This window comes from Carassius auratus, chromosome 25 (assembly GCF_003368295.1).
Source record: "Carassius auratus strain Wakin chromosome 25, ASM336829v1, whole genome shotgun sequence".
NCBI lineage: Eukaryota > Metazoa > Chordata > Actinopteri > Cypriniformes > Cyprinidae > Carassius > Carassius auratus.
Genome location: NC_039267.1, coordinates 20,781,459 through 20,795,308, shown reverse-complemented (window position 1 = coordinate 20,795,308; position 13,850 = coordinate 20,781,459). Strand labels below are relative to the sequence as shown.

Sequence of the window (13,850 nt, the reverse complement as noted above, 5' to 3'; positions counted from 1 at the left end):
CGTTAAACTTTAAATTCCGTTTTTATGACTGGATTCCGCGATTTTGTGCGCATTTTCTGCATCGTGGAAATCATAGGGCCCTACAATAGACATCTGCCTGGTGTTCGCCCGACGCCTTAAAACCGAAGTATATCCATATAATAAAGCCAGTTGTCCTTTTTTGAGACTAGTACTGTAGCCTATGGGCTAGTTTCGGATGACGCCATGTTTATGAGACAACACGCGAGGGGAGGGGAAACAAAATCAAGGATGCCGGGGCGAGCACAGCACAGAGAAGACAAACAAGCAAAGTGGCGGAATCAGAATTACATATAAACAATATAGTGATATATACGATATGTCAAAATCCATACCATGTTTAAGAAATATATAGATATATTTTAAATATCAAGATATCGCCGACCCCTGCTTGAGGCACCTCAACAGTACACAATCTCGGATATCTGACCCTCCCACTTCAAATCTCGGAGTCTCTACTAAAGAGCGAGTTGATCCAGGTGTGTTTGATTAGCCAGGGATGGGATGCCTCTGGGAACAGGGATTGGAAACACTGTTTTAGATCAGAGTTTCTCAGACCTGACCTGGAGGCCCACCAGAACCAAACATTTTGAATGTCTCCTTGAGGGGTGCACCAAAACCAAAAGTTTCCGAAAATTTCCCAAATGTTCAGAGTTCTAAAAAGTTTCTGGAAAATGTAATCACAGGAATGTTTCATCACTTTGCAACTCTAATCTACTTTATCGGACACATCTAATACAGGTTTGGGAGTATCTACCGAACTGATGAGTTAATTAACGTTTACCCCAGCTCTGCATATTTTGCATATCTTCTTTGTCTGATAAACCATTTTCAGGTTTTGGAGTCTACTAATGAGCTAATGACCATTTCCCAATAGTTTTCATATTGCTTTGCTTTGACCGAACAAGCGTTTATTCCACTTCTTTGGGACTTTCGGGTCTCTCTTCATGCTTTTGTCACCTTGTTTCTGAAGAACAGCTGACAGGTGTATCAGCTGCACAAGACATTATTATCATATAGATTATCAGTAGTGCTTAACTTTTGCCAGATTGCTTTGAACTGTTCTGGGCTCCACATGAACTTACCTCAGACCCCAGATTTCAAGTGAACCCAGTACCACAGGTCCAGAAGAACCCCAACAAATGGGCCATCAGACATCACACCACATAGGAATGCTCTTTTGCACCCCTTCTGCAGATAAATTGGATCCAGCGTTGGAACAGTAGGTTCAGAGCAGCCGACTGTTTGAACTCCGCATGTAAACAGCACAGCGCCTCGTCCTGCGTAACTCTCTGGTTGGAACTGAACATCAGACCTTAAATAGACTTTAATCTTTAATCTAATTGAGCGATATGTTGGCTTGATGTTACTCCATTCTCTCTCCATCTCTCTTACCTCCCCCTGCATTACCCATTATGAGCCTGGAAGACAATCTGCGACCTAAAAGCACACAATCCCATTTGCTTGTATTGACATGTGTGTCTCAACTCAATCCTATTACCAGGATTATAGTCTACCAAGACACACCATTTCATTAAAATAAAGTGTGGGTCTAGAGGCATCCACACACGTACATACGCTTGCAGCTCTTTGGAGAGAGCGACTCATTGTGCAGGAGGAAACAGAGCAAATAGTTTATTGCTTGATCAGCCGATGTGGCCAGGAAGGTGTCGGAATCGATAAAGGACCAATCAGAGGCAGGCAGGCAGCGTTGGGGCGAGCCCGGGAGCTGTCATGTCATTCCAGTTTGACCCCGAGTCAAAGTCACACGGCGGCCCATCCATCTGAGTGCGCTGAGCTAATTCTGCGCTCATCTGAAGACCATCAGATCTAGCACATGGATGCTAGCAGAATGAGACGATGACTTCCAGTGACGTGCATGGGTGATGTTTGAGAGGATTCTGTCGCTTTGATTAATTCTTTAGGGGTCTCTTATTTGCTTTGGCCAGAGATAGTTCAATGTGGGCTGCATCATGTGGTTGCAGTGTTGTTGCCTTGCCATTTGTATTCAAACTATAATGAAGAGATTGCTGGAAATTATATGAAAAGAACTGGAGTAGTTTTAATGCAATGTCCAGTTTCGGCCCAGATCTGGCCCACATTTTGCCCACATGGATTTCACGCGGGCCAGATGTGGGCCAGATGTGGGCCGGTTCTGGGCCGAAACTGATTGCTGTCTGGGGTTGGATTTATTGTAATGTTAATAATGCAATTACAGTCTGTAATTACAGTGTAATGACAACTCTGCTTTTTTACAGAAGGTCAGAATGTTCATAAGGGTCAACCATTTTACCGGAAGTTGGAAAGTCATACATTTGGTAATTCTGTCGTGACATGAATTATGGTACGTAAGAGAATAAATTTGTGGCATGAAATTTTCTCCTCATGAATGTGTTGGAGCAGACGTGCTAATGAGTAAGCTGTGACCTCCACAATGTTTGGTTTCTTTGAAAAACTTGCACAAACCTATTTGGTTCTCAAACCTGGTTATCTTTGCAACCCCAACCCCTCTAAAAATACCCATTTTCCCAGAATTCCCAACTGCTTTCCCTAAAAATAAGGCTTCCAGATCCATATCTACCATGATAGAGGCCTGTTTTTTGTGACATGTGGCTGATGGACTATTTTTCAAATTGATTTCAAAAATGTACGTAAGCAGTTGATCTTCCACCCTAGATTACCTATTGATTTTTAATATGAAAAGCTCATTATACAAACAGTAACTGCAACACCAAAAGCTAGCCAACCTTTGCATAAATCCTTTAATTGAATTCCCAGAGCCTGTGGTTCTACATTTTTTTAATTAAATCCATTTCTTTTCCTTTTTTCCCCCTTTCTTCTGTAAGTGTTGGTGTTTAATTTGCATGCTGTGAAGTGGCTCCTGTCCTAGATAAAGTGCCATTGATCCTTATTAAAGCACACCTCTAGGCCTGCTGAAAACCAACTGGGAAAATTAAATGTGTTCATGGTGCATACACTTATTCCCTGCATGATCGGATTAGAGAGGGAGGGAATGGGAGAGCGAATGAGAACGGAGAAAGAGGGTAGTGAATAGTGAACAGAAAAAAAAACAAGAGAAAGGGGAGACAGAGTGATATTGAGGGGGAAAACGTAGAGAGGTGAAAAGATTAAGAGGGAAAAACGAAGAATTATTATTGATTTGGCAAACGTTATTATATTATGTTTCTCCAACTGTCCCAAAGAGACACCGTTGGTCTTGAAATGAAATTCTGAGCCGTTTCCTCACAAATCCACCTGTGTATTTTTCACATTGAGTTTCTAATAGCCTATAGATAGCTTTATCAAAGCTGCTAGTAATATTTTTCTAGTTGGCTTTTATGTGTTGACGGGTTACTCTCATTTTTTTTTTGCTCTGTGTGAATAAGTAACCACCTAATTTGATTTGTAATGATCATCTGAACTCTTTCTAGACAGGCTTGGTCGTAATGAGAAACAGCGACCTTTGTCGACCCCTCCACTTTATTTGACACTGGTTATTAAATATCCATGATGGTGTTCACCTCATAACAAGGGAGAGTAATGGTTAATTAGAAATTATTCGACAAAATAAGGCTGATAATATTACAGAAGATTGATGTTCCTGTTTCTTTGACATTGACATTGATCACCCATGGGTCAGATCAGAGCCAGTCAGATGATGACGTGTTTATAGCATACTTTCAGTATTGAAACAGTTCTTTCAGTTATCTGCCAATGACAGATAAATTGTGAAAATTTAAGATAAAAAGTTAAGTCAAGCATCACTATTTTTATAACTATTTTTATGAAAATATTTAAAGTTAGGTTTTTTTTTATGAGGCTTGTTTTATTTGACTGGGTAAGCAATAAAATGCATTCAAAATTAGTGATTTGCATTAATTTATAGCAATAAAACAAAACAGAACCAGACACCCTCTCTCTCACACACACAAATCTAAACTAAAAAGCAAGTCAACAATAAAAAACAAAACAAAAACAGAGAAACAAAACAAACACAAGTCACACATAATTAATAATAAAAACAACAAACTAAACTTAAAGGAAAACAAAACAAACAAACAAAAATAATTATTTAGAAAACAAACAGAGAAACAAAAAAACTTAATGCAAACAACAAAAGAAAAAAACAGCTAAAACACAGACACAAAAAAAGAAAGAAAAATAAAATAAAATAAAAAAACGAATAATAAAAAAATGAAAAAAATAAATAAAACAAAGTGTAGGTCACAATACATGCAACTAAAAACAGCAACAAAAGCAAAACAACACCACAGCAGAATACAAAACAAATCATGTAGGTCATAAAATTACAAAACACAAGTAACAGCACAGACTTATAAAATTAATATACATTTTTTTTTTTTTAAATATAAAAAACATAAAAATAAATAAGGAAATATTTTGTTTGCTCATCAAAGCCAGGGTTGCTTGTGTTTGGTGCTTTAGTTTCAGATGGAGGCCACACATGAACACTCCCACACCTTTTGTCACATTCTCACACGTGCTAGTTATTGCTGGCTGTAGCCTGTTCTGTAGCCTGGACTGAAGCAGATGGAGTTGACGAGTAGTCTTTTGCTTCTGTGGGTCTGATGGCTGTTTAACAGGGTCTCTGTCTGTATCGGCTGTGCTTTGCCTGCGCTGATCAGTGGCCGCAGACAGTAAGATTTATCATGTATTTGTGCTAGTTGATTGCCAACAGAGGCGGCTGTCTCCCAGCGGTGCTGTATGCAGACTCCTGCTGAATCAATAGGGATTAACCTTTGACCCCTGGGCACATACTTATACACACACTTGCTGTCCGCATACACACCTTCATTTCATCAGTTTCACTTAAACACAGCCACTCACTCAATAACTCTCCCACTGCTAATTATTTTCAAAGCATGTAAGCTGCTCTCTGGAGGAAAAGTGGGCTTCTGAAGCAGGAGGGAGGAGGTTAGGGATGATCAGGAAGGGTATCAGCTCCATACATCTGCAGATCCATGCGTCTCACATCAGTAATGACTGGCTCTTCCTGTCGGACTGCTTGGAAACACCTCTGCACCCCAAGAGAATCAGAACTGAGGAGTTCAGATTGGAGGGTGATTTTGAGTTTTGAGACTAAGATTCACTAATGTATTTGACCTTCCTGTCAGATTTCTGCATGCAAGACAAACAAATGCACATGTGCACAGGCATATTGCAGGATCAACGTGTATAACAGCTTGTACTTTGTCTGTCTGTCTGTCTATATGTCTGTCTGTCTGTCTGTCTATATGTCTGTCTGTGTCTGTCTGTCTGTCTATATGTCTGTCTGTGTCTGTCTGTCTGTCTATATGTCTGTCTGTGTCTGTCTGTCTGTCTATATGTCTGTCTGTCTGTCTCTGTCTGTCTGTCTGTCTGTCTCTGTCTGTCTGTCTGTCTCTCTCTGTCTGTCTGTCTGTCTCTGTCTGTCTGTCTGTCTGTCTCTGTCTGTCTATCTGTCTGTCTGTCTATATGTCAGTCTCTGTCTGTCTATCTGTCTGTCTGTCTGTCTCTGTCTGTCTGTCTGTCTGTCTCTGTCTGTCTGTCTCTCTCTGTCTGTCTGTCGGAAAACATCTGTACCCTGTGTTTAACATCTCTTTGCATTTTTATTTTTGGCCTCTCTTTTATTATATATTTTTTTAATTTTGGGTTTTTATTCAACCATAGTTTTTGTTTTAATTTGTTTTTTTTTGTTTGTTTGTTTTTATCTCAATAAATAGATAAATAGACAAACACACACACACATTTATATACAGTACAGGCATTTGGCTACTGAACCCTTTTTGTTAAAAACAGTTCAGAACACTGTTGATTGTAACGCAGACAAAACACAGACACACTTTACTGACCCTCTTCAAACAATCGCTATCAAAAATCAACTCGGCTTTTACTGACACTCTGTTTTTAAAAGCTTTAAGCTCAGTTGAATAAATATTAAAGGGTGCAAACATCTCGTTTTCCAGCTAGCTGCTCGCTTTAAAGAGCCAAATCACGCTGTAGAGCAGAATGCTTTTAATGTGCATTATCACTTTACATAATTCTCATTGTAATGGCGAGGGGACAGAGGTCACTGAAAGTGATCTAATGCTGTTTGCTCGACACACTCATTCATGCATGAATTATTGAGCTGACCTTTGACCTTTAGACTGCTCAAATAAGACCTGAATAAACAACCATAGAGAGAGAGATGGAAATACAGAGTGCATTTTACTGAACAGAATCAAGCTTAAACCTTCTGATATGTTAAATGTGAAGAGCATCTTTTACGCTTATTAGTAGCAGTCAGAAAAAAAAAAGTTCATTTAGGGGTAAAAAAAAAAAAAAAAACGGGAATGAACTATTCCATAAAATGTGAATGCTGTGATAGACCAAACATTTGCGATACACATTTTTCCTTCTCACGAATGTACTAAAATGTCTTCTTCCATGGCGTATTGTTACAGTGAAATGTAAATGTTTGTTATTACTATTGAATAAAGCTATTATAATCTATTTAAACATAACTATATGTGCAAATGACCTTTATAAACTGCTTGAACTGTCATTCATCATCCAGGTGTTTAGATTAGTAAATATGTTAATGAGCACATTACGTCATAAAACATTTTTCATGAAATGACCCCTAAAAAAACATCTACCTTTCTGTCTTCTCCAGAAAAATAATAATGAAAAAAAACAGATCTCCATATTGTGGCATATTGGGTGTAGGGCACAGCCAATACAGAGAAAGTGAAACAAATTCACTCTGCCTCATTGGTGTTTGCCATTCCTCTTGGGTTTACGCACTATATCTGCTATTGATCATGTTTCCGTGGCTCGTTGTGACCAATCATCTGTGCAATGCATCTTACAGCGGCCACCTAACCTGCCCCACTACACCTGCTTAATGTATTCAAGCATTGATTGTGCTTTACACTTAAACATGATTAGCTGCATTCATACCTATTCATGTGCTGCTCTCTTACTGTTAGACAAGGGTCACACACACACACACACATACACACACACACACACACACACACACAATTGCACATTATATGAAAGGGACGTTCCAAAGTTGTTTTTCTATTGGCATAAATGTTATGTTGTTTTCTATAGTGAATTAGTTGCTCTAATCAGCTATTTCATAATCATTAGTTTGTATTTTTTTAGTGGTGTACATGTATACTGTATATAGCTATTGAACAGCGCATTACAAATATTGCATTACAATTTATTGCATATGATTTATTTAATGATAACTTTTTATTGAGAAGATAATTGTAGAGTTTTGTTTACTGGTTTCTGGATTTCATTTTACATTTGCATGTAACAAATTCAACAGCGTTGCATGGTGATTATTACGGTTTAATTTCAGCTGCCATTTTAATTGGCTAATTAGAAATAATTATTTGAACCAAACTTGATTTGAAACAAAAATAAACCTCTAGACTAGATTATACTCAAAACGATCGAAACAAACACCAAAAATAAATAATTGAAAATCAAAACAAACAAAACAAAAAATAAAGCACTACACACAAACACAAAACAAACAGCAAACAAACAAAACAGGAACAGTAAGAAAACAAAACAGCAAAAAGAAAACTAAACAAATAAAGATAACAAAATAAGAAAAAACAAACAAAATAAAACTAGAAAGCTAAACAAAATAAAACAAAACTATTTTTGTTTTGTCTTTACATAGGGCATGCATGCCAAGAAAACACATCAAAACAATAAATCAAATAAATTGAAAGAAATAAATGCATTTTTGCATCTGCAGCTGCCATTTTTAGAGAACTTTTGCCATTTTTGTTTACAATCTGCATCATTCGGTCAGTGGTTTCCGAGATGTTGTCTGAACAGTCTCATGTACGAGTGAATGTCTCGTATCCAAAGCTGTTGTCTGTCTCTCACTTCAGCTCTTGACTGTGTGCGCAGGCTTTGCTGCACGTGGCCAGTCTTCAGCTCTCCCCATCTCCTTGAGAAATGGCTCTTTCAGGGACAGAGGTCATTAATATTTTGTGTTGTGGATCTTTGAGGATGTATCAGATAAAGTGGTAAAGAAAAGCTTTTATTGGACATGAACAGGCCACTCCACGTCCATACAGTACGCTCGGATTGGATCGGAAATTAATGATCAGGGAATGTCATTGACGTTTCTGGTATTGAACAAACAAAATGTTCTTTTGAAGCGTTGTGTGAGTGACCTCTCCAGAGAAACAGAGAGAGAGAGAGAGAGAGCACTTTCAGGAATCCTTTATTCCCAAATACAGAAAAACATTACCTTGTCCTTGTATTTAATTATTTAAAAAGCTTTCTTTTATCTCATTTATGTATGTATTTATTTAGGTATTTATTTTGTTGTTGTTCATCTTTTGTTTTTGTTTTGCAGCCATTACTTCAGTCTCCAGTATCACATGATTCCAGAAATCATCTTAATAAGCTGATTTGCTGCTCTTTCTTTCTTTCTTTCTTTCTTTCTTTCTTTCTTTCTTTCTTTCTTCCATCCTCTCTCTCTCTTTCTTTTTCTTTTTACCCTCCCTCCCTCACTCTCTCTATCTCTCTCACTCTCTCTCTCAATCTCTCTCTCACCCCAAACAGCAAAGACTTTCAAACCCATTAATAAACGTACAGATTTCTGAGAGCGGCATATTACGGTACAATGATTTCTGAAGGAACATGTGACATTGAAAATTCAGCTTTGCATCACACGAATGAAAGTTTTCAATATATTCAAGTAGTAAATAGTTATTTTAAATTGTAATAATGTTTCAGAACATTACTGTATTGTGAATCCAATAACTACAGCCTTGATGATCAGTAGAGACTTCTTTCAGAAACATAAAGAAACATACGTTTTACCGGCAGTGCGATAGGAATCAAGTGAATCTGAAATGACTTTGATAAACCGTTTAAACTATTAGCAGAACTTTTAATATCAAATCTTCTCTCTGGCTGCGGAGATCAAAGCCATCGTAGTTGGACTTTGGAGATTTTTGGAGAGTTGTTTAATTAAAGGGAAGAGATGAGCACTAGATGTTCTTTGATGCTGAATCCAGCGCTGCGCTCGGTACATTTCATGTGATTTTTCTGCACGATTTCCCTCCCACTATTTAAGGAGAGCGCGCGGCGGAGTGTGAGTTTAGATGGTGACTGATGCCCCTCTCTCTAATGCAGTAGCTGTGGGCTGCCGGGAGGTCAGTGCTTTCTCAAGGTGAAGGCACACGAGGGGTCATTTCCAGCAAGAGTTCGGGCCCCTCCGTCTCCTGGGGTTTGAGCAGATGCACCCCCTGCCCCCCTCGGTCAGATGGCACGGGCCCGCCGTGATTCAGGGCCGGGTCGTGCCAAACACCGGCGCGCGTCTGAGCAGTCGTGCCAGGAAGGATGCCAACATCTCCAGAGGGAGAGAGTGAAATCATCAAAGCTGAATGTACACACATATAAAAGCCACTTTCATTTGTTTACACCTTTTATTTTCTAGAGGCTTTGGATGGCAAATATATATTTCATTGGCACAGGGTTTCTTTCTGATCTAAAAATGCCTTTTTATTTGGAGTGCAATACAGTATGTCCTTTTTTTAAACTCCATTTTTATGAATTGTTTAGATCATGGGTGTTATTTATATTTTAATATGTTTGATAATTGCATTAAGACGCTCAAATAAGAATACATGCATGAACTGAGTGCCTGCTTTGAACAGTAGGGGGCATGATGGGTTAACCGAAGCCCCGTCAACACACAACACTGGCCTGAAATAAAAGAAATATGAACCAGAAAGTAGCTCAAATCTGTTTCAGATATTCCTAATTATTTAGTGTTTTTTTTTTTTTTTTTAAGTAAGATATTCTAACAGTTAATAGATAAAATAATTAATTAAACTTTTTAAAAGTAACCTTTTCTTGTAATAAATGGCTGCACCAGTGTTACTCTGCATCACTGCCAAACCAACTGCTTATATGATTGAAATATGAATTGATTTTATACTTTTTTATTGTTTCGTTTATATCATTTATCCTTTGCCCTTATTTGGTGTTATTTATTTGCTTTGGTGCACAATTTTAATTAGATGTTTATGTTTATATGATTCATTCCATTATATGTTTTTATTTATTTTAGTTAGCACAGAATATATACAGCCCTTTTCCGGGAAACCTGTTTGAAAACAGTTATTTTAGTGAGTCCAGTTAGTCATACTTCTGACACATTTCAGCCTTGAATGAATGATCTGGTCTGTGTTTACACTCACTGGATGCATATTAGATGAAGTGTGTGCCGATACAGTAATGCCAGTGCATCTGTCCTGATAATGGCAGCCAATAGTCATAATAGTGTGTGCAGAAATGGACACATTATTGCCCATAGATCAGCGATGACGGGAAATCTATTTGTCTTCCCTGTCTTTTCAGCTTGTCTGTCTGTTTTCACTACTGCATCCTCCTTATTCTCTGTTAAGGATAGTGACTACAACTAGTTCCATAAAAAAATACAAAAAAAGTCAAACATTTCGACCGATAGCAAGTGAATGGAAGTGCTTAATCCTTAGATAATGTTAATAGTCAATACTTTAAAGTTTTTCAAATTTGGTTTCTGTGTGTGTTTTTCTAAATGTATGTATGTATTCATTTATTTATTATTACTTGTGACGTCAACCTATATTCTTTGTTATTCTAGTTTAGTGCAGCTATCAGGCAGGTTTTGCTAATAAAGTTTATAGTACGGTGCTAAGTGTCAATATCCTCTGCACCCGTGGTCCATGGTGGTGGTAATTAAAATGCTACAGAGGGAGCGGAGCACGCATGAAAATTTGATGGCAAATTGATTTCAAGTTCATCTTGAAATTTGTCCTCAGCTGGAACCGATACTAAAGACAGCTTTTTGTCAGCTGAGACAGGTACTGATGACTGAATGATAGAAACGTAAGAACTGGCGGTGGATAGAATATCCACATTTGATTGTATTGCGTTTAACTTTATTTTGGTTTCATGTTAAAGAGGTCGTTTGTCTGTAAGGGAGAGTAAGTGATGGAGGAACACGAGAGGGAAGTATCACAAACCGTAAGGCCACATCCCACAGCTTGGATATTTTTGCTTGAGAAAGTGTTAATTTAACTCTGAAGAAATTTGCATGCTAGGTTGTGTGCTTTGTATGATGATCAGTTACACAAAGTGTGTGTGCTTCTTTGTGTGTCTGTGATGTTCGGTCAGTTGCGTATGGTCTCATTTTCCCCAGACGTCTCTTTTAATGTCTTTGTTTTCTTTTTACTTTCACAGATAATCCTACTTTAGTAGCACACCGCTGTGTGCAGTATGGCAGCTAAGCAGAAACCGTAATCCTCTACTCAGGTATTGATAGTTTAGATTGACTCCTGCTGGCTTTCATAAAGACTGATGAGACCTTTTACTGCCAAAAGAGCAGGAAATTACCAGGAAAAAGACAGATGATGATGTAATGGATATTGGAGGACGTGAAAATGAAAGAGGGATAAACAAACAAAACAAAAGCAAAAAGAACAAACGAATTAAACTCGACAAAAAAGACAAAACAAAGAAACCAACAGAAAAACAAAACAGTGGAAGATCAAACAAATAAAACAAAATGTGCGAAATAACAACCAAATGATTGGAATTTAATGAAAAATACTAAAAAGAGAAAATGAACAAAGTGGTAGAAAAAGTGAAAGAATGAAAATAAATTAAAGGTGCAAGCAGCGATTAAATTAATTAAAGCTGCGGTAGGTAACTTTTGACGCTCTAGCGGTTAATAAACAGAACTGCTTGCGTCTTGCGGAAGAACATTGTAGCCGGAGCTACTTCTCTCTGTTTATGTCTATGAAGAATCACAAAGGTACTGGGTTACTCCGCCGCGGTACCCCCGAAGCAATCTAAAATAGTCCAAATATAAACACTTATTATAGGTGCACCCTAGTGATTCAGGACAAGCTAAAAACACGGTTTTGAAAATGGATTCATGGTGTACTCGCTTATTATATAAATTTTTCTACATTTTGAACACAAACAAAGTTACGGACCGCAGCTCTGATTGGTTGTTTTTTACCGGGAGCGATGGAGTTTCTGCAAATGGCAATAGGACACTGGGAGGAGCCAGAGGAGCTTGATTTTTTTCACAGATTATCTGTCTCATATTCTACTGTCAGGACATAATGACAGGTTTAACAAACATGTAAATATAATATGTAAATGTAATATATTTTTACAAAAGTTACCTACTGCAGCTTTATTGTTTAGAGAGGGATACTTCCCCATCTTGTTCCTCCAGCCCTCGCACCTGGGCTCATTGCTACCCGGTGGCCATAAGAAAACAGCCATCATCCGGCAATATGCTTTTAAATTGATAAATATCGGAGGAATATAGCAAAGTCATTTATATGTGACAAATTTCCTGCTGCCAGCAGGTGGCGCTATGATTATAACTGAATATTGGCATGTAGATGTCTTCAGTCCAGGACCCTTACCAAACGTGAAATTTGGGGTAGGTTGTACATTGCATGTTTAAGTTAGTGTAAACCAAGTAATTTCCTGTTGCCAGCAGGAGGCGCTATGACTATAAATCAATATTGTCCTAAATATATATTCAGGCCAGGACTCTTATAAAACAGGTGAACTTTGGGGCAAATTGGGCATTGTATGCATGAGTTAAACAACGTCCTATTTCTTGGTATTAATTGCATGCTTTAGCACTTAGTAAGTGTTGTAACATGTTTGAGCATGTTTCTAACATTGTGTAGCACACAATGGCTATTTTACTGTTGCTAATTGTGCAGATTGGACACTACATAACTAAATTATGTCAACTTCCTGTTTCATGGTATTAATAGTGTGCTAGCATGATTTAGCATGTTTCTATCACGTTGGCAGCCTATTTAAGACTTGCTGACAATTTTTTATATGTTGCTAGGAGTCCGTTACAGTGTTAAACATGTCATTTATAAAATGTGTGAAGTTTGGGGAAGATCGGACATTGCTTGTCTGAGTTACAGCAACTTCCTGTTTCATGGCATAAAATCAAATTTGTCAGGCCGCCAGGGACACACCCCTTGACGAAAACTCAAGATCTTCGCAATGTAACTTCACAAAGGCCTTATGATAACCCTCACCAAATTTGAAGATGATCCGATTAAAACTGTAGGAGGAGTATGAGCACAAATATCATACAGGAAATTCAAAAAAGCATACATCCTGTTGGGCATTGGATTTTGTACCAAGATACTTTTTTGTAGGAAATGGTGTGTTACACGTGTGTACTGATTTTCATTCATGTATGTGAAACTTACTGTAGCTCAAGGGGCAATTCCAATATGGTCCTTACAGTATCAGTGCTCAGGCCCTGATGAAACAAACAAATGAGTAGAGGAACAAACAAATGAGTGAAATTTAATAAAAGACTAAAATAATAATAATAATTAAACTAAACAGAGTGAAAGAATGAAAAATCAAAGCAACTGAAAGAAAAATCAGTTTGAAAGCAGAAAATGAAAGTGAATAAAAAGAAAAAGAAAAGTGTGAAAGAACAAACAAACAAAAACATGCAGGCAAAGCAGCAAACAATTTTTAATAATTATTACAGTGAACTGGGAAATAAAAAAAATGACAATGAAACAAAACAGAAGTTGGAATGAGTTAATGAAAAAAGAGCAATTAAATGAAAGAATAAACAAACTATTGAAAGAGTGAAAGAACATGAAGTATCAAGCAAAAGACAAAAAGAAGGACATTGAAACATAGATGCAATGAAAGAAAGATAAGTAGATAGGCCACAAGAAAGGTGAAAGAATAAAAATACCAAAGCAGGGAATATAGTACAGTTCTGCGACCTCAAACAGAAT

At 37.6% G+C, this 13,850-nt stretch overlaps 1 protein-coding gene across 3 annotated transcripts in view; it reads left to right on the top strand.

Moving 5' to 3' along the window:
* LOC113043774 (WW domain-containing oxidoreductase-like) overlaps positions 1-13,850 on the top strand; it is a 201,877-nt gene that overhangs the window by 80,585 nt on the left and 107,442 nt on the right. The window contains exon 9 of one of the 3 annotated variants that reach the window (XM_026203365.1): positions 9,184-11,561. The exons of 1 other annotated variant lie outside the window; for it this stretch is intronic. In XM_026203365.1, the coding sequence (XP_026059150.1) occupies positions 9,184-9,186 (3 nt within the window). In that variant the 3' untranslated portion in view covers positions 9,187-11,561. Of the gene's footprint in view, positions 1-2,276; positions 3,937-9,183; positions 11,562-13,850 lie in introns of those variants that run through there. One more of the 3 variants, XM_026203364.1, reaches the window with a different exon arrangement.